Genomic DNA, 20206 nt, shown 5'->3' with positions numbered 1-20206 from the left:
AAAGTGATTCAGATAAATAGTAAATTGTAAAGATATTACCGGTTTATAATGCATGAAATGAAAATTTGAACTATGAAAATTTCTAGAAAAATTATATAGTAGATACATTTTTATTACAAGTTTAGTAAACGTTTTGGTTGATACTTTTATCCACCTAGTGATTTCTTTAAGAACCGTTTTTTCTGATTCAATTATTATTTTAATTACTCCATGATTCTATAAATATTTCATCTCACACATGACATAATTCACACACGATAACAGTTTGCACTGATAGAGCGCAGGCGTCCGTAAACTTCCAAACAATCCATTTTGCCGGAGTTTCCCTGAACTTACACTGCCGCGTCAGCTTCGTCAAGTAACGGTTGCAACACTTCTCGCTCATCCCAGTTGCGATCCGGAAAATCGGGAACGCGAGTCCGCGCTGTCCTTCTTATCCCGTTTCGAAACAATGTTCAAAGTTTCGAAGATTTAAAAAAATGAAAAACAACTGAACGATGGTTAAAGGTAATGCCACGTCGCCCTCACAGGAGAGCGACATACCTCCTCATATCTGGGCGGTTATTCACCAGTTGCTCTTGGGGGTCGGTGGTGCTGACAAGAAAATAGATTTACGCGAACCCCATCCCAAAAAATCCCTCGAGGATGTCGCTTCGTTCATCATTTGTGCGTATGGGGTTTTGACTGTATACGGCGTCGTGTCCAACATATTTCTGTTCGTTCATATTATACAGTACCGATTGTATAAGGACCCCACTTATAGTTTCATAATGAACAATGCAATAAGTGATATATTTAAAGGTGTAATTGTATTGCCCATCACTCTCTATGTACTGTTAGTTCAGAACTGGATGTTGGGGGAGTTGCTCTGCACTTTCTTACCGATGTTGCAAGTAAGTTTTGAAAAACATTTTGTTTCTAAATACATAGATTGATGAACATTATTTTATTAATATTTTAATGTTCCATGGTGTAATATAAGAGATATATTAAGCTGTAAAAAGCCTTTTGTCTGCCCATGTTTTGTTAGTTCAGTATATAGTAATATATGTTGATATAAGTATTCACAGAAATATTAAAAAAATTATAATATAGATATTTCACACATATAAAAATAGTGCGTATTTTTTTATCATATAAACATATTTTTATCTACATTTAAATTTTATAACAAATATTTATATGGTATTTTTACACTGAATATATTTTTTAGTATATAGTTTAAGTATGAAATAAAAGCAGGGATAAAAGTTTTTGTTGCTATAAATAATAAATAAAAAATATATGTATAAAAGCACTAACAACTTTCTAAATGTGAATGCAGTAATAATAAAAGTTTCTTAAATTTTGTAGAGGAAGTTGTTGAGAAACTTCGTAAATATTTTGAAATATGAGTACAATTTATTTAACTAATAGAAACATTATCAAAATATATTTTATAAAATTCTGCCTGTGCCGAGATTTTGGGGCTTCTAAGTGAAAAACTGAATTATTAATTTTTGATAGCATATTTAGAAATCAGTTTTACATCATTAAGAGCGTTTTACAGATAATGTACCAAATAGTAGTCGGAAGGGATAATGTCCAGCCAAACAACAATCTCTTTTCAGTCCCAACATTATCTTTCTTGTCGTCAATGTGGGATTTGCGACGGTTTTTGTTATTCTGTTTTTGATCTGGTGTTTCTGATCTTTGGTATACGGTGTAATTTTGTCCCTTTATAATATTGAATTATTTTTTATTCTTCTTCTTATGTCTTGTTGAAACTTAGCCGTGTTCAACTTTAAAATTGAAATTGTAGGAAAAGTGGAAAGCTATTTCTGACACAGGTAAGAGCAAAATTTGGAGAAATGATCCTCCGGTATATCCACTTTCAATGTGCAATAACACTATAAAATAGATTTTACTAGAAATATGAGATTTGAAATCCATTCTTAGTGAAAGCCGAAATTATTTTTTCCTTCACTTCTTGTGATTGATTTAATATTAAATTAGCAAATATTTTTTTCAATTTCTCATTAATAATTGTTAATTATTATTAATATTTATTGGTTACTTATAAGTTGGTTATATACTTTCTAACCAAACATGTTATTTTATTCTTGAATAATGGTCGGAAATATCGAAATGTCTTGGTAGAGAAGCTAGTAGAAATCATTGTATCTTGATAAAATAACTGTTCATCTAGGTAGTTCTTTCTATTTTTCAATATGAAAATGGTAACAGCATACTTCACTGTTGAAATTTGTTAACTTATATTCTTAGTTATTGCTATTAGAGGATTGTATTTCTAAGGGCTGTCCTCCCATGAGGTAGTGAAAACATTAACTATGCTTACTTATAACACTTAAATATACCCAATTCCATTACTTTTGAATACGGCGTTGTATGTATATGTGGCCGTTTTGTCCATGTTATGACTGTTCACTCATACAATGTAGTATTATGTAAGGATTGTACTAACAGTTTCATAATAAATGGTGCCATATACTTGCAATAATGTAATAGGAATACAATATATCTATTTTTATTTTAAACTAGATGGGTGGGAAACTGTTACATATTTTCCCCACATTTTTGAGAGTAGTTTAATTAACCATTCATTTTTGTATATATATTTATTAATACAATTTAATTTTAAACATTTTTTGTTTTGTAATTTCAAGAAGCATGTTAGTCAATTAAAAACAGTTAACTAGTTCAGTCGTTTCTTTAATTTCATGTACGATATTAAATTTATTATAATAGCTATAATATTAATATTTTTAAAGCTATTAAAGCAGTAATAGGTAGTATTACTGTATTAGTATTAGCATCTGTAATAATCTAAGTTTTTATACAGCTTAATATCTATAATATATTAAGACAATATATGATAAATATAGATATATCAAATATTTAGGATACATTTTATAAACATATTTTATTACAATATAATATTCCATTAGACTTTATTTGAGATTTTATACTCTATATGACTTTACTTTCAACAGAATAAACTTCGTATTCAGTTAGGTTTAGTTATACGTGAGATTGTGTATAAAAAATTAAAGAGCAGCAGCAAAGAAAAAACCGCTTTGTTACAATAATAAAAAAAATATAGAAAAAATATAACTATATGCATAAAAGCAATAAAAGCTTCCGTAATGTGAATGCAGTTATAATAAAAGTTCCTTAAAGTTTGTAAAGGAAATGTAGGAGAGTTGAGAAGGAACGACGTAAACTCTGGTCTAAGGCTTTACTTATTTAAATAATAGACATACTTGGTATACTTTGTAAAAATGCAATGCATGCATGCAAAAAACATTTTAATGCAATATATAATAATTTTAGTTTTACTTTTCATAAAAATAAGAGAAACAAAGGAGTATTTCTTGCATTTGTTTGTTTCTTTTTTATATATATTTATAGTGATATACTAACTAATACTTAGTGCCAATATGTCAATGGTTTACTCTATTTAGCTTTATAGCTACTTTGATTCTAATATTATAATTCTAGAAACAGAAAACCGTATTATTGTTTAAACACATTAAATTTAGTAGCAATGTTGTCAAGCGTTTTAGAGGTATTCAGTTTCCAATTTTATTTAAAAAATGCAGTTTAAACATGTACAATTATTTCGAAGATTGCCTTATTTGTCTAAAATATATATAGTTTTATGCTCAAGATAAAAAAGACTCTAGAATAATGAAAATCCTAAAGTTATTCCAGATTTGTCTATGATTTATTGGTATATAGGAAATGATTTTGAAACAAGACAGCGCATGGTTAAGATGTTAAAACTTGACCGGCTTGGTTAGTGCAGTTAGCACTGTTGCGATAGTCACGGGTTCGAATCCTGCTGGGGCATGTTTATAAATTTATACTTGTGAATATTTATAATTGTGATTATACAAAAAGCGAGAGTGCAATATCCAACAAGCAAGTGAAGGCCTAGTCACGCCAGTACCCAGGTTGGATAAGACCGGATGTTTTTTGGGATGATCTCTAAGTTGGTCACTCCACTCAGTTACTGCTGTTAATATCCACGTTAAGCAGTAAGTCCAGCTGAGTTGTTATAAATACTAACAAAAAGAAAACAATCTTGAGATAGGAAGATTAATTTCATACTTAATCTTATCCATATTTTAAGTTATTTTTGTGATGAAATATCTGATGATATATCTACTGTAGTAGAAGCATTTCTGCCGAAATGTCGTCGAAATATTAAAAGTTTTTTTAGAACCATATATAATATATATATATATATATATATATATATATATATATATATATATATATATATATATATGTTTTAACGTTATTAACAGTAAACTTATCAGAATGCACTGGAAGAATGGCAGTGTCTTCAGCGTAGTTATTATGTCTTCACTGTTGGCCACTCACTGCAGTGCGGAAGCAGATAGATAGATAGAGATAATATTTACAACAGAGAAAACAGTGCATATGCTAATAATCATATTTGTAAAAAAAAATATTTTTCTTTTACAGAAATACCCAAGCGTCAGAAATCCACACTGCGCACAGCACTAAAATTCAAATAATTGTTTTTTTATTACATATTAAAAAAGCCACTTCTGAGAACTCGAGTTGTACATAATAGATGCGTTATCGATTACCTTTATAGACACGTGATTATACTTCATAAATAAATAGCGGGGTAGATTTTTTCAACTATTAATCTAGTAAAGTTAGGCTCTAGAAGGACTGAATATGTTTTAAGTGATATTGCATTAAATATTCATGATGCAATTACGGTACACGACAGTATGCTATAACTGAATAATGTAAATTTGTTTTGGGTAATTTTATAGACTAGGTTATTTTTAAAAATTTATTTCATGTTTTTTATGATATTAGTTGTTTTATATTCACACTGTTACGTGCATAGTTAAAGCAGTGTTTGCAATTTTGACCTCGTCATTGTCGATCTCATATATTCGTTTTTAAATTGTATTAATTGTAGGATTTATGAATTCATGAATCCAAAATTTATGATATGTATCAATGTCCTTTAATATATTTCCATTATTATATCTTTGTTTCATGCAATAAGGTGTTTTACTTAGAGATGTAAGAAAGGCCAAAAGTCATAGGGAGATAGATCTGGGAATTAAGCCGGATGATGAAGCAATTCGAACTTTAATTTTCTTTTTAAAGGTTTGTTGTGCTAATTTGCAGGTAATTTATGATTTTTTACGCATTTTGCGTCCTATAAAATACTTTGACGTCTGGTTTCCACATTCAGACTTGATTTGGTAATGAGAAACCCATTCTCACTCCAATCGTTTTTTTTAGTTATAGTGGTATAATAAGTTCATAGTGTTTTTTGCCTTTTTAAGAATCCACTATTTTTCACACTGTAAAAACTGTTCAATTGCTTTACACTACATGCCATATCAGCTAATATTTCGTACCAAAAATCCTGATATTTTTTTGAACAGCTATCTCAGCTTTGTTTGATCTCATACCATAAATCACTCACTTACTTATATAACCATTATATCGCGAAAATTTTCACAAAAAAACACCTTATCCATTTAAAATAGACTTTATATAAGAAAGGAATAATATAGTACTTCGCTATGGCCATATTCTGCTGAACTTGAATTTCGGCCCCTAAGATATAAACTATGTTTCATCAAAACAACTTCACATCACGCACCAATGTATCAATATATCAACTTGCTAAGAGTTCTGAGACTCTGGTTGGGAGGTTCTCTTATCCATCCACTCAAACTCTTTTTGACAATAGGACAGCTGTTCGAGTGGCATAATGGAGTTACTTTATTAAGGTACCAACAAGTTATCGAGTGCAACGGAACATATTGGACTTAAATTAGATGGGGTTATTCTAATTAATGTTAAATAAAGCCTTCGACTTTATGCAAAAGTAATAATTTTTTATTACATCTGTTATAAAATTGATAATGATGTTTTCATTTTACTGTTGAGGAAAAGATGGTGCTTTTATAACTATTTTATACAGATATGTGAATACTGATTTTAAATATTTGCAGTTGAATCCTGAAAATAAAGAATGCGGGTTAAATGCAAGAATAATTGTAAATAATAACATATATTGATGGTTAACTTTGAGCCAAAGGCAAAAACGTTGAGTGCTTGAAGTCGAACGGGCTTTAAAGCAAATGAAAATTAGGAAATTAATAATGTTGTTACCATAAATTGAAAAATTATGAAGAGCAAAAAGGAGATATATTTTATCTCCACAATACATTATGGTTTATCCTCATATATTGCTTTAATCTTTTAGGAACAAGTGGCTTGCAGAATAGGAGAATGAGCCTTGAGTAATATTAATTTTCTACGTCGAATTGGTCTTTTATCTGGAAGGTGGCTGAAGTTTATTTATAATAACATTTGTGGTGGTGACAAACATAATGGTGGGGGTTCTGTTATTTTGTGATAGAAAAATCATATTTTTTAATAGCAATTAATCTTGTTTATCTTTATACAGAGTATGCTTTTTTTCAAAACCTGGTAAAATAAATTCCTGTTCCTAAAAATTATACGTGATACCTACGTGATAAATATGTTACGCACCATCTCATACTATACTTTTATAATGGTATTAAACGACAGCTATCTCTAGTTGATAAAATCTTAGTGTTTCATTTATATATTTATATTATCTCTCTAAGTCTCACATCTTATGAGATACATTCTCTCGAAACTGTTTTTTGAACTTTTGACAAAATAACACGATTAATTTGTTTACTTAGAATTTGATATTCATGCATTTTTCGAACATGTATAAAATCTAGTACTTTCTGCTTTTAAATTTGCTTTATAAACTTCGTTACGTATTGACATCGAAGCCGAATCTCGTTATTTTTTAGTTGTTTATGCAAACACTTCAAAATTGGCAAAGTGCCAGATTACGAATGATAAATAAGAAACGACACATATGCATCTTTTTAATTCAATAATAATTTAGCCACCAGTCTAGTAAGAATTTGAGTCATTATAACTGGGTTTAAAAATAATTTATTAACGCTAATAATCATATTCGATCATGATTTTAAATCATTTTGAATGAATATTTTTCATTGTTCCTGTGAAGAACAACATACATTATTTTAATCGAAATATTTTGTAGGATTTTTTCTGATACAAAATATTAGGTGCTGTAATTTATTTAGATCAACGACCTACTTGCAAAAATGCAGAATATCAATGTAATCAACCATAGAATGTATGGTTTTGTCATTTCTGTTTAAAATGTAACAGTGTTCCACTTACGATTATTTTGTTATTCAGTGTTTATAAATGCTAATCACGGAACCATCCAAATTATATTTTCATTATTCACTATTTAGTTTGAACAAATCTGCTACTGAAACCTATCAAACACTTTTAGGAGCTTAGGGTGATGCTGTCAGTGATATAGAAAGGCCTGAAGGACCAAAAAGTTCAAATGTAAGACTTATAGGAGGAAGAACCAGCTTAAATTTGCAAGGATATTTCAGAAAGGTTAACAGTTGAGGAACCAACCAGAATCAACAAGACGTTTACATTCGATGAAAAAGATTCGAAACGAGGAAAAATGGCGACTACACCACTGACAATCAGTCGTTAAAACTATAACCATTATTTTTAAAAGTTTAGTTTTAAATATAATTTAAGGCCATAATTATAAATGTCCGTCCGTTTTTGCCCATAGGTATTGTATAGTTGGATTTTGAACAATTTATTGTTATTCCATTGTACTTAACTTAATACTCAAATATAATAATGGTTGAATAGACCTAGGGTTTTATTGTTATAATGCTAATTAATTTATAATATATTTTCGATAATTTCATATATATCATACATATTATGTTAGTATTAGTCATGTTTTGGATTAATTAATTAAAATTTTTTATTTTAATTTTAGGCATAGTACTTAAAATCACTATCTTCAAGGTGTCCAGAATAGCATGTGTATTATTTTAGTTTTGCAATTGTAAGGGTTTATTTTACTGTAATGAATGAATGAATGAATTGCTGCTACTCTCGCTAAAACTCGAAAATTTCTAAAACAACTTGGCTAATTTTGGTTTTTAAATAATTATGGAACTCCATTTATTAAACTCCAGGTAAGGTTTATTTGGTTTGAGAACACATGGAATAGTTTCCAGAGAAATATTAAAAGCAACAATTTTGTTTTAGCAAATAATGTGCCACTGTCATTTTCCTATTGATAACGTGTGGTTAGTGAGCGATATTGAGGTTGCTTGTCAAATATCTATGAGTGTACTCAGAAATTCATTTTGTGATTAAAATACTAAAACTATCAGAAAATATAATGTATCTTTAGAATATAAAATATATTAAATATTGAAGACAATTTCTCCGCACTATCTCTTTAATACTTTACCACGATTTCATACAAATATAGGTATCTATTTTTTGATAGGTGCATCGATTCAATAACGTGAAAGCTAATGAAAGAAATGGTTTATATAATATAATTATATACTAATGGCAATTTCGAATCGCATTATAATTGCGGATGAGTAAACATTTACGAAGAATGTAGTTGAAATATTTAGTGACTGCTTATTGTAAAGCATGTTCTAGTAAATATATTTCACCTTTGTTAATATTTTTTCATAAGTCAAGAAGTCAATCAAATATACGAGGAGTATGCTAACCGTACTGATAACCAGCAAAAGAATTAATTTTAATTTTAATAATTAATTAATCGTTATTAAAAGTGTTACTTTAGCTAACGACTATTATAGACAAGAATGTTGCACAAATTCTTGACACATAAAACAATACAAGGAGATGGAGGAATACAGATGGACAACTGACCATGAAAAATTCAACAAATAAATGACGTGGCAGTTATAAATAATAATTGCCAGCTTGGTTGATGCATTGATAAAGGCGACATCACGGTCCTCCTACTGTTCCGATAGTTGCGGGTTCGAATCCTGTTCGGACATGGTCGTAAATTTATATTTGTGATAACTCGTCTTAAAACAAAAGTGCCCTTTTTATGTTATTGGTGCTGTGCCTATATGACCTATTGTGACTATTCCGATATCTAGAGTCTATTCCAAACAGAAGCGAACTCACGTGATCTGAATTGATGACATAATGTTGCCGCATTAACTCCGAGTTTTAGTACATTTTGACTTTGAAATAAAGCAAAATTCTAATCAAAATAAAGTAATTAAACAAAAATGTTATCTAATATAATTTATTTTAACATTGTAGTACATCTAATGCATATATTATCAAAGATTTTAAAACTACAATTAATTATACAGACACAATAATTTATAGGTCAGAGCTGTATTATTATATTTACATTGAACTTTCCACACTAGTACAGGTAGAGTTCTAAGTACGTTTTTTATGTAGTGGTATCCACCGAAGGCCTAATCCACCTAATTAACAATAATATATCTGAATAATGCATTTTACTTTCATTAGAGAGCATATTTACCTTTTACTCTTATTTCTTGTTTCCTTCGATGCAATGTTTTTTTTGTAAAGTCATTATGATATTACTATATTTCTCCTTAGTTTGTTCTGTTACTACCTGTATACATATTTTTGGATAAAACTAGATTTAATCGCCGCATTTTCCTTAAGGCATGAGCCATATCTGTAAAACTGTTAGGATTATTTCCCTCTTCATACATTTTAACCAAACGTTCATGTATATTTTGAATAATAACACACATGCACATGAAGCTTTCATAATCTTTATCTGTCTTGGTAATCACCAGCTTTGAATCATAAACCAACATTCATAAAATTTTATTGAATCACTGTCACTTTCAGAATCACTACTCCAGTAAATAACTAAGCTGTTTATTTTAAATCTATCAAAAACTTGCTCACGATTCCTCCATTTGTCAATTTCTTCTTCAATTTGTGTGATCGAGCTCATCCAAACCGAAGGTATTATTGTCCACAATGCTTGTAACTTGTTAAACTGCTATCTCTATACAATAAAATAAGAAGGAAAATATTGTAAAAGGACTATAATTAAGATATTGTAAGGACTGTAAAACGAATGCATAACTTATTGATGACGTGCGTCACTACTGTTTTGAATAGACTATAGGCATTTATTAAACTTAAATAACTATTTCGAGTACATCATTTTGACTCGTTGCAGAAGCTTAAATTCTTTAAATCCATTCAAGGAATTCAATTCCGTAACAGTTTTGAAGGCGAAAAAATGCGTTGTTTGAAAAAAAAAACTATCGCAACTGTAGGAGGACCGTTCTGTCGCCTTTACCACTACGCCACCTAGCCGGCAGGTACATTGTATTGTGGAGAACAATTCATTTTATATGTTTCCATCTTGATGAGGGCTAAGGTTAATTTAATTTTATGTTTTAGTGTGGAATGTTAAAAATGAAAGGAGTAGTAACACAATTTTCTTATTTTTTAATAATATATAGAAAATAACGCATATGATTAACAAATAACATATAACAAAATTATCCAATATATTATCGTTATCCTCGAATAGTCTTAATTTCAATTACATTAAAAATACAATCTTACTATCTTAATTACAGTATGTAATATAATATATAAATACACAGAATTTTCAACAGATTTATCTACAAGGTCGTAAACGAATATCCAATGATAAATAATATTTGAATGAATTCACTCCATAGTTAATCTAATTAATCCAATCATTCCAATTTAATTCACCCTATTTATTCGATTATTTGATAATCATGCGATCGCCCATTTCATTTTTATTTAATACTGTAATGATGAAGAGCATTTGTAATATTTATTCTACTAGGATTTTGTTCTATGAATGGCAATTTTTAAGTTCTACTAATTTAAATGCTGTATATTTTTTAGATCCTAATAACATATATATATATATATATATATATATATATATATATATATATATATATATATATATATATATATATATATATATATATATATATATATATATATATATTATTTAATTCTAATGCTTGACGTAAATATATCAATATTAATGAATATTAAATATTTCGTAATTATTCAGATGTATTATTTCAATTATTGGGCAGATTGCTATTGGCCAAGGCGACAAGACTGTCCTCTTACTGGGCGATAGTCGCGGATTTGATTCCTGCCAGACAATAGCTATAAATTTGACTTTCTAATTACAATTGTGATTATGGATAGACAAGAGTGTAAAATTCAACCAGGAAAACAAAACCAGTTACGCCAGTAACCATGATGGGTAAGGTATCGGTTAACTTCTCGAGCTTGATGCCGATGATGTGACTCAAAGCCCATATTCAGGTCAGATAAACCCTAGTACCCTAAGAGGAGGCTCGATAATATAATAAAAATATATTACTATATATTTATTTTATTTACTAATTGGAATTTATTTAGATTGGACGTGCTATTTGTCATTGGTTGTTTCTTATCATATTTTACGCTCTTCTTTATAGATTACCACAAATGCATGTACCAATAAAAACGCAAACCTTCTGAGCGGATTTCTGAATATAAATAAATAATTCTTTAATATGAAATATTCGTCAAATTAAACGTGGTTTAAATTAACTTAAATGAAACTATAGGGTGAGAAAGTTCTATTTTAATAATTGAATAACAAAGTTTAATGAAACGTGTTTAAGATCTATAAACTGAAAACAGGAACTGGAGAATTCGTATAATGTAATCTGAAATAAAACGAAAATTGGGGGAAATAATTACCCAATGGAAATTTGTGAGCTTGTTGCACAGGCGAGAGTAGTACGAGCAATTTGCCAGAATTATTGAATAATGACCGCCAATGAGAGCAAGCAAAAAAATATTGTAGACGGCTTAGTGGCGCAGCGGTAAAGGCAACAGGACGACCCTCTTACTGTTGCGATAGCCGCGGGTTCGAATCCTGCTGGGGCATGGTCGTAAGTTTATGTTTGTGATTGTTTAACATTCGTAATAGTCCTTAGGCAAGAGTGCAAAATCCGACAAGGAAAATGATCCCCGTTATGCCAGAAACCAGGCTGGGCAAGACCGGATGTCTTTTGGGATGATTTCTAAGTTGGTTACTCGCCAGTCGGTAGCCTTAATACCGAGAACCGTGGTTCGGAGCCCACGTTAAATAGTAGGTCCAGTCCAGATAAACCCATAGTTGGTAAAAAAGACTTTAATGTAAATATGTAAAAATAAGAAAAATATTGTATATTATTATATTTATTTAGAGAGTATATTAATGAATTTGTTCCGAAGTAGTACCTTTTTGTTTCAAAACAAACAGATTCTTTATATATCAGACATAATATCCACTAATCGTTTATGGTATTACAATTGAAAAGTATTCTATTAAATATCTGGTCAGAAAAAATGTTCTTGTAAAATGAGTTATGTACTTCTAATTATATATTTACATCGTATAAAGATCATATTAATATTGATTAAAATAAGAGTAAATTTATATTTTAATTAATATGCGCTATATATATTACTTTATAATATGTATACAAATAATAAATATTTTTGACTAGTTATTTATTAATGCATAATGTAAAATATATAATATTTGTTTGTTTTTAGAGTTATTATAAATACATAAACATTTATTTTAAACAACAATTGCGTCAGTTCATTTCCTTTGTCCAGTTTCACATATGAGACTGGGCGTGTAAATAAATAATATTAGACATCGTTATATCGATTAAGTTATCTTTTATTGTCTGATTATTTTTACGATTATTAACTAAAGATTTATTTGGTAATTTCTTGCTTAGTCTGACCGTCTATAACCGTCCCTAATGTCCTTTAAAGTCTCTTTCTTGTTTCGGGCTCAATATAAAGCCGAATTAGTTGAGGTCAACGAAGTTACGAAACTAAGAAAGGGAAAAGGGATCGAATCAACCTTCTTAAAATACAATTTGTAGCTAAAATACGATCGTTTTGGAACAAATCGACTATTCAAATCCGAGAAATTTAGGTAAATTGGTTAATGTTAACGAATAAATTTAGTTCATCAATAATTTCTGCAATATAGCAGGTGTGGCTAGGTTTTTGTAATAGATGCTTTTTTACGCTTATGTTATGTGTTATTGAGTGCCCATTGAGATTTCTGCAGAGACCTGGCAATATTTTTAACGAAATTTTGGGTTTTAGATTGTTGACATTGCACACAAAAAAGAGGGTTAGAATCAATTTTTTGAAACTCATGTTATATTTATAATCTTTTAAATTAGGCTAATGTAAAATAATGTATGGAGATGTATCAATTTTGAGGAAGAAGACGTACAAGTGGTCAAGTTGCGTCTCTTGGGAACCTAGTTTGGATTTGATGAAGGAATGTGACATTTGTTGAATTAAAGGCTTTAAAAGAAATAAATCTCGGAATTCTTAGGTACAAATATCAACTTATGACGGATATAATTAAAATACCTACTATATAAACGGAAACAGATGAAGATATAAGACAGACATAATTTCGTATGCAGTAATCCGGTTCTTTTCGATGAACATTAGACGGTATTGGAAGGGTACTTCTAATAAAACAGCCAATGTACGTTATCAAAAATAATATAAGTTTTGGTTTATTTTTGCTCTAACATAATAAAATGCTAACGTAAATAAAATAATGAACCAAAAATTACGTTATAGATTATAATTTATTTTAACATTATGGTACTTCTAATGCATATATATGAAGAACTTAAACTGTATTTAATTAAATAGGCACAATAGTTTGTAAGTTATAATTGTTTTATTATATTTACATTTAACTCTTCCCTATAAACCGCACACACTTCCATTCCATGTTTCCTTGTTAAGTCATTTTGATATCGTAATATTTGTCCCTAGTTATGTTACCTTTTCTTGTGTTAATCTCTGTGCACATTTTATTCATAAAGTTAGATCTAATAACTGCAAAACTTAGTGTTAATTATCTCCACATAAATTCTACCTAATGCTCATGTATATTCTGAACAATTACAAAAGTCTTTCATAGTCTACAATACTATTTTCTACAGTTATCCTATATTAATTATTTAATAGTTATATAACTAATATATAGTTAAATATATATCAGTGTTTTCGGCCTTTTATTACTCATGTTTCTTTAATTTTCAGCATTAGGCCATAAGCCCATAACAAATAAGCTTCATTTAGTTACTGTCACTTTCACTATCAGAATGTCTATTCAAATAAATTCCCAAATTGTTTATTTCTAATCCATTGTACACTTTTTGTCAATTCCACGATTTTCAATGTATTCTTCTGTCTGTCTGGTGGAGATTATCTAAACCGAAAGTATTATTAACTTTTAGCTACCTCCATAAACTTTTGTTGCCTTTAGACTGTTTATTAGCATTTTCCCAAGAGGAGTCTTATGTTCCATTTTAAAATATCCATGTCTCGTCTAGATATATAAATTGAAGTAATAAGTCTTCTTTAATTTTATTATATGCTTTTAAAAATGGTATTATTACCAACAGTGTATGAAGTGGTGTTTTACAACAGTTTCTTTGAAATAATTTTGTTAAAAATTATATTTCTATCGAAAAAACCTACTCATTGTCTTTACACATTTCACAAATTGAATCTTGAATAGCGCTAACATCAAGGTGATCTTAATTTGTCACCTGCTTTGTATTGTGCCGCTTTTTGTATTTCCTCTCTCAGGGCTTATATTAATATTAAGTGCAGCTACAAATATCTCCAATAAAACTGCAACAACTTAATACTTAATAGTATCAATATTTTCCTCTCTAACGCATTTTACTGGTAAGAGGGGGCCCCATCATCGCGTTCTTGTTCGAAGTAACTGACTATTTAATAAAAATAAAATTCCAAAACAACGTTTGCCGATTTATAACCTCTAATTATTATTATGAATATTTTGAATCCTTTTGCAGGTATATGTCAACAATTTTGACCACTACCAACACAAATTAAATTTTATAGATTGATTCGGTTGTATTTTTCGAAGCATCAGGCAGCATTCTGTCTCTTTTTAACTAGAATAATGCTAATTAGTAAAATGAGAAGGAAAAATTCGCTTTGAGTTTAAAAGGAATTTTATGTTTTTACCAAATTACTGAATTTGACATTATATTTGACGTGTTGTTTTATTTGAAGTGCTATTTTCAAACCACACAGGGATTTGTCTAGGGTACTTCCTAATCCTAAAGCTATCAGGTGTGTGGTTCTCTGTACTTCCTTGAGAGAAAACCTATCAACATCATCGGTCCATAGAAGGCGCTCGCGGGGACTCCACAACCAATACCCTATTCTCCGTGTCATAGGTCTTCGAAAATTGTTCACTAAATTCCGACAGTATTAGCCATAGGCCGCAGCTGTGGTATTGGATATTGTCAGTCTATTATCTTCAAATATTTTTTCGATTATCTTAACCCAAAGGATCCATTTTGTTCAGAAGTCTGGAAGGCATTGGTTTACCTTTTATTCGACAGGCGTATCCAAACTATTACAATTTGAGCCTCTGAATTTTTATCTCAACTATGCTGATTGTCGCATATTAAACGACTAACTTCATATCTGACATGATCCCGGACAAAAAAAACATGTAGACTTTAACAGAGTCCAAGTCCCGGAGTGATTCAGAAGAATTGGTAAGATAAGCGTTCGAAAGATGCGGATTTTGATCTTAATTGTTATAGTTCTTTTCATTCAAACGCACCATCGTAGGGAACCATCCACTGCAGGTTGGCCGATCCGGCTTATTATTTCGGCAGTAGATGTCACTTTCTTCTGCTATCTTATAGATTCCTAGTCCTGCACTTGTTCTAACTGGATCTCGTTTGAGATTTGCATTAGAACTTTGTTTCTTCACTAGTTATCAGGGTATATAGTTCTACGGTGAGAAGTATATCACAAGGAATACTAGAGGCCTTAATATCCGTATCAAAGAATAAAGCGCGAACATCACTTGGGGAATTGGTAGCATAATATTGAACGCCTTATCTGCTTTTTAAAAACTTTCTACATAGTTGCATCCACTACTATATTGAAACGCAGTAGGGAAGCCACATCTTCTTGGCGAACACGGTTTTGGATATCAAATGGATTTGATAAATCAAGAAGATCAAGGAGAACATGTTAAGCTTCCAAAGCTGTCCAAAGTAAGATCTATAAACAGCAAAATAATCTAAACAAAGGCATGGGCTATCAGACCAACCCTATCTCCACCCTAGAGCACCCCATACATTCGGTCCTTTAATTATCCAGCAAATCATTTAAACAATTATATCACTCAAATTTGTCCACGCCGCCGTTTTTTTTTGTTTTTTTTTAAATTTTGAATTCTAGATCAAGACAACAAAATCAATTATTGAAATGGGAACCTAAACAAATTTAATAAAATAAAACCTAACAGGAAATAAAAACAAGCAAAGTAAGATCCATTATATATAATACGTAAAGAATACGAATAAGAAATACGGCCAGAATTGAAATTAAACTCCCGTTGTAAAAACAAAAAGCAGGATAAGCGACAAAGAGATCTTCAATGAACCATCGATGACTGTAAGACTAACGTAAAAAAATCAAAAAGCGGAAAAGGCTCGCGATTTGAAAGGCGATTTTTTCTCCTCCGGCTCTGTCCGTAATTTCATTAAGGTGGCTTTTTAATTAATGTTTCCGATAAAATGGCGATAATTAGAACGAAATAAAATGCTTCAGTGAGTTTGAATTTTAGCTAGCTGAGAGATAAAAGTTATTATAGGTCGTTAGTTTAAAAGAAAATTCCTCTAAAACTTACAGTTAAAAAATTGCCCCATTTTTATGACTGATGAAATTGAATCGAAAGGAATAAGAACAACGGAATATATAACTTCGATTTTTTTCTTTGAATTAATATTTAATATCATAGGAAGATTTACAGGAGCATGATGGGGTAGTTTGCGTTGTTAATCATTGTTAGTATAGGGTGAGTGATTTAACGTGTAATATATTATTTAGATTGTTGTTCCATGATTCTTTTCTGACTGTAGCATATTATTTCCCATGTAGGTCCTATTTTAAGTAACTTAATAATGACCACAATAAACCATATACTTTGCATTTTAATATAATATATAAACCATTTTAATATCTTTATTTATATTATATTAAAGTCTCCTTTTACCAACTATGGGTTTATCTGGACTGAGCCCAAAATTTAACGTGGGCTCCGAACCACGGTATTCAGCATTAAGCCTACCGACTAGCGAGTGACCAACTTTAGAAATCATCCCAGCAGACTTCCGGTCTTAAACAGCCTGGTTACTGGCGTGACTGGGATCATTTTCCTTGTCGGATTTTACACTCTTGTCTAGAACATTCACAAATAGTAAACAATTACAAACATAAATTTACGACCATGCCTCAGCAGGATTCGAACCCGCGGCTATCGCAAAAGTAGGAGGACCCTCCCATCGCCTTTACCACTGCGCCACCAAGCCGGCTTTAATATCTTTTAAACATATTGTTAAAATCTTAAAATATTTTAAGCAGGTAAGAACTCTGGCACTAATTTTAATTCTAGATAACTAAGATTTAAACTAATGGGAAATACTTGATAGACGGTTGTACGAAGACAGTTCGACATGTTTTTGAATGAAAGATATGTTTGTCAGCAAAGAGCGCTCTATTTCCCAACATCTCTTTTTAACTCGAAAATTTTAACTCATTATATTTAGTTTAGAGTTTTTCCATTTTTAGAATTCTCTCCAAATAATATTTTATCTTAAGGTGTTCTAAAAGGTGTTTATTTCGTTAATGATCTCTTCATTTCACCTAAACCTCGTACCACCCATTCATTTCTTCAGACTTGGAAATGGGAAATAGTCGAAATTCGAAATAGGACGTTAAATCTGCAGAATATGTTGGATGGGGCATCAGTTCGTAACAGGATTTTTGCCATAGTGCTTGCCATTATGCACAAATGCTTTTGCGCCAAATGCGGTCGTTTTTTTTTCACATCAACATCAAATTGTTCATTGGTTACAAAACACCACTTGTGACGTAGCCACGCTTTGAAACGTCACGAAAAACGTTGTCCGTTGCGTTTATTGTTGACTGTGAGCAATCGCATCCTACGACCATATCGGAACTCTTTAAACCACTTCTAAATTATCAAAATTGATTGTGTGTCCATAATCTTATTTGCTTTTAATGCTAAATATTGTTTAATTACTACACAAAAGTTATATTTTTCTATTTTTTTAATTAACATTCGATATGTTTCCTGTTATCAATGCCTGTCAAATTTCTTTCAAATTCTTTTTAAAATTTATTTTAATAATTTTAATAACTACTTTATTTTAACGGAAAGAAGTATTAACCTGTTGAATCGACGGTACAGCAAATATTGATGATCCTATCCAATTTTAAGCTAAGCACATCCCAAATGTTACAGCTAGGTTTTGGTTTTATAATATTTATATATTTTGATTTCATCAAATAAATGTAAACATGAAAGTCAATATCTGAATTTTACATAAATAATACAGTCTGAAAAGGGCCTTCTTTAACATTTTACTAACAAATATATATCTCTAATTGACGAACGGCAAAAATATAGGTATCACTCCATTAAATAATTTAACAGAACTGTGTGGATCTTTGGCGACCATGGTGAATTTATTATTTACATTAATTTAAAACATATTTTAATAATTTTCACAATTAATGAGTTCATTCTATATCCAATTTGGGTTCAAATTTTCATTCCTATATTCAAAAAAAGTTACTAGGTTCTTGTCTAGTAAATATTTTTCTATATAAAATGATAGTTCTCTATATAACACTACACAATACAGATTCTAGTCATATAATAATTGCATTTTAGACGTAAATTCGTTGTTTGGTCAGATACTCATAGAAGCTTAAGAATTGTCGGTTTTAGTTTCAAAGTGGTTAATTTGATGCTAATAACAAAGGTCTGGAGATTCAAATCAGTTAAAAATCAATTGGAAATATCCCTGAGAGTTATTCAAAGGCAGCGAAAACGGCAACCGCACGAATTAGCAGAAGTAGTTCATTGAAAGTAGATCTACTATGACAGTTCCAAGTACAAAAAGTCATAGGTTAGTCCAGGAGAGCCATCCACATCGACAATGGACGGAAAATTTACCGTCCATAGAGTCATAATATACATAAGGTAGGTACAATAAGTATATGTAGTGTATTACGACGTGCTAAAACCAAGCGAATCTGTTACAAATTTTTATCGATGTTAATTGAATAAATTAAATCATATATTGACAATGAAAAAGGATTAGTAATAGCGAGTAAGAGAGACAATATCAGTTTCTATCATGACAACATTCAGCCACATATTGCAATAGTTGTGAAAGATACAGTGTTGCAGCTCGAGTGAGAAATTCTACCACACTTTGTTTATTCGTCAAACATTGCGGCTGATTACCATTAGTTCAAATAGATCCAGGATAATTGGGTCCTTGTCAAACCATTGTTGTTAAACCAAGTAAACAAAATTATTTCAAAATATTTCAGAAAATTTTTGAAAAATATGTACCATATTTTAATGCCAATTCAAATTTTTAATATAAAAAAATGATCAAAATACTAGTATGCGAATAATAAGATGATTTAAGATGATTTATGTATTTTTTTATAATGCTATATTTATAAATAAATACAGAATTATAAAAATATATTTAATTAATGTTGAATCTGTAAATTAATCTAAATATTATATATTCGTATAAACGAACAATAAAAAAAATTGTAATATATTATTAATTTGTTTATAAGCTTCTTCATTAATGGATGCAGTGATTTAATTACCTTTTAAATAAATATTCAAAGTAAATTTGTAATTAGTGTAACTCACCCGACTGCTATTATTCAAAATTATATAATTTATTGATTTATAATAATTTGTTCTACATAACAGTTATTTTGTAAATTAACATGAAACTCGCCCCTTTATTGATGAGGTAATTAATATAAATAATATTGCTTCTATAACATATCGATTTTGCTTTAAATATTTAATCTCTTGGAATATTCCAGTTCCATCTATTGATCTACTATATTATATTGCTAACCTGTCATTAAAACTCACTTTCATGAATAATTTGCTAGGTAGGTTTTCGATAATTTTCTAATATAAACTTATATTGTATAGAAGATAGGAAGTTTCTATAAACAATATTTTATTCTAAGAGTAAAGAAATGAAAAAAAAAAAGATAGTCAATGATGTTA

The 20206-nt window shown here is 29.9% G+C and overlaps 1 protein-coding gene across 2 annotated transcripts in view; it reads left to right on the top strand.

The window, feature by feature from the left end:
* Positions 1-336: 336 nt before the first annotated feature.
* The window catches only part of LOC143190354 (orexin receptor type 2), a 419319-nt gene continuing 399449 nt past the window's right edge, over positions 337-20206 (top strand). Inside the window, exon 1 of one of the 2 annotated variants that reach the window (XR_013004215.1) lies at positions 337-893. Coding sequence is in view for 1 of the 2 variants with exons in the window: in XM_076394586.1 (XP_076250701.1) it covers positions 498-893 (396 nt within the window). In the remaining variant the exon portion in view is untranslated. The remainder of the gene's footprint in view (positions 894-20206) is intronic. The other variant, XM_076394586.1, reaches the window with a different exon arrangement.

This window comes from Rhynchophorus ferrugineus, unplaced genomic scaffold, assembly GCF_030347505.1.
Source record: "Rhynchophorus ferrugineus isolate W39M unplaced genomic scaffold, kcgeb_rfMv2 rfM2, whole genome shotgun sequence".
NCBI classification, from domain to species: Eukaryota; Metazoa; Arthropoda; class Insecta; order Coleoptera; family Curculionidae; genus Rhynchophorus; species Rhynchophorus ferrugineus.
Note: the sequence above shows the minus strand (reverse complement) of the source record. Positions and strands in the feature narration are given on the sequence as shown.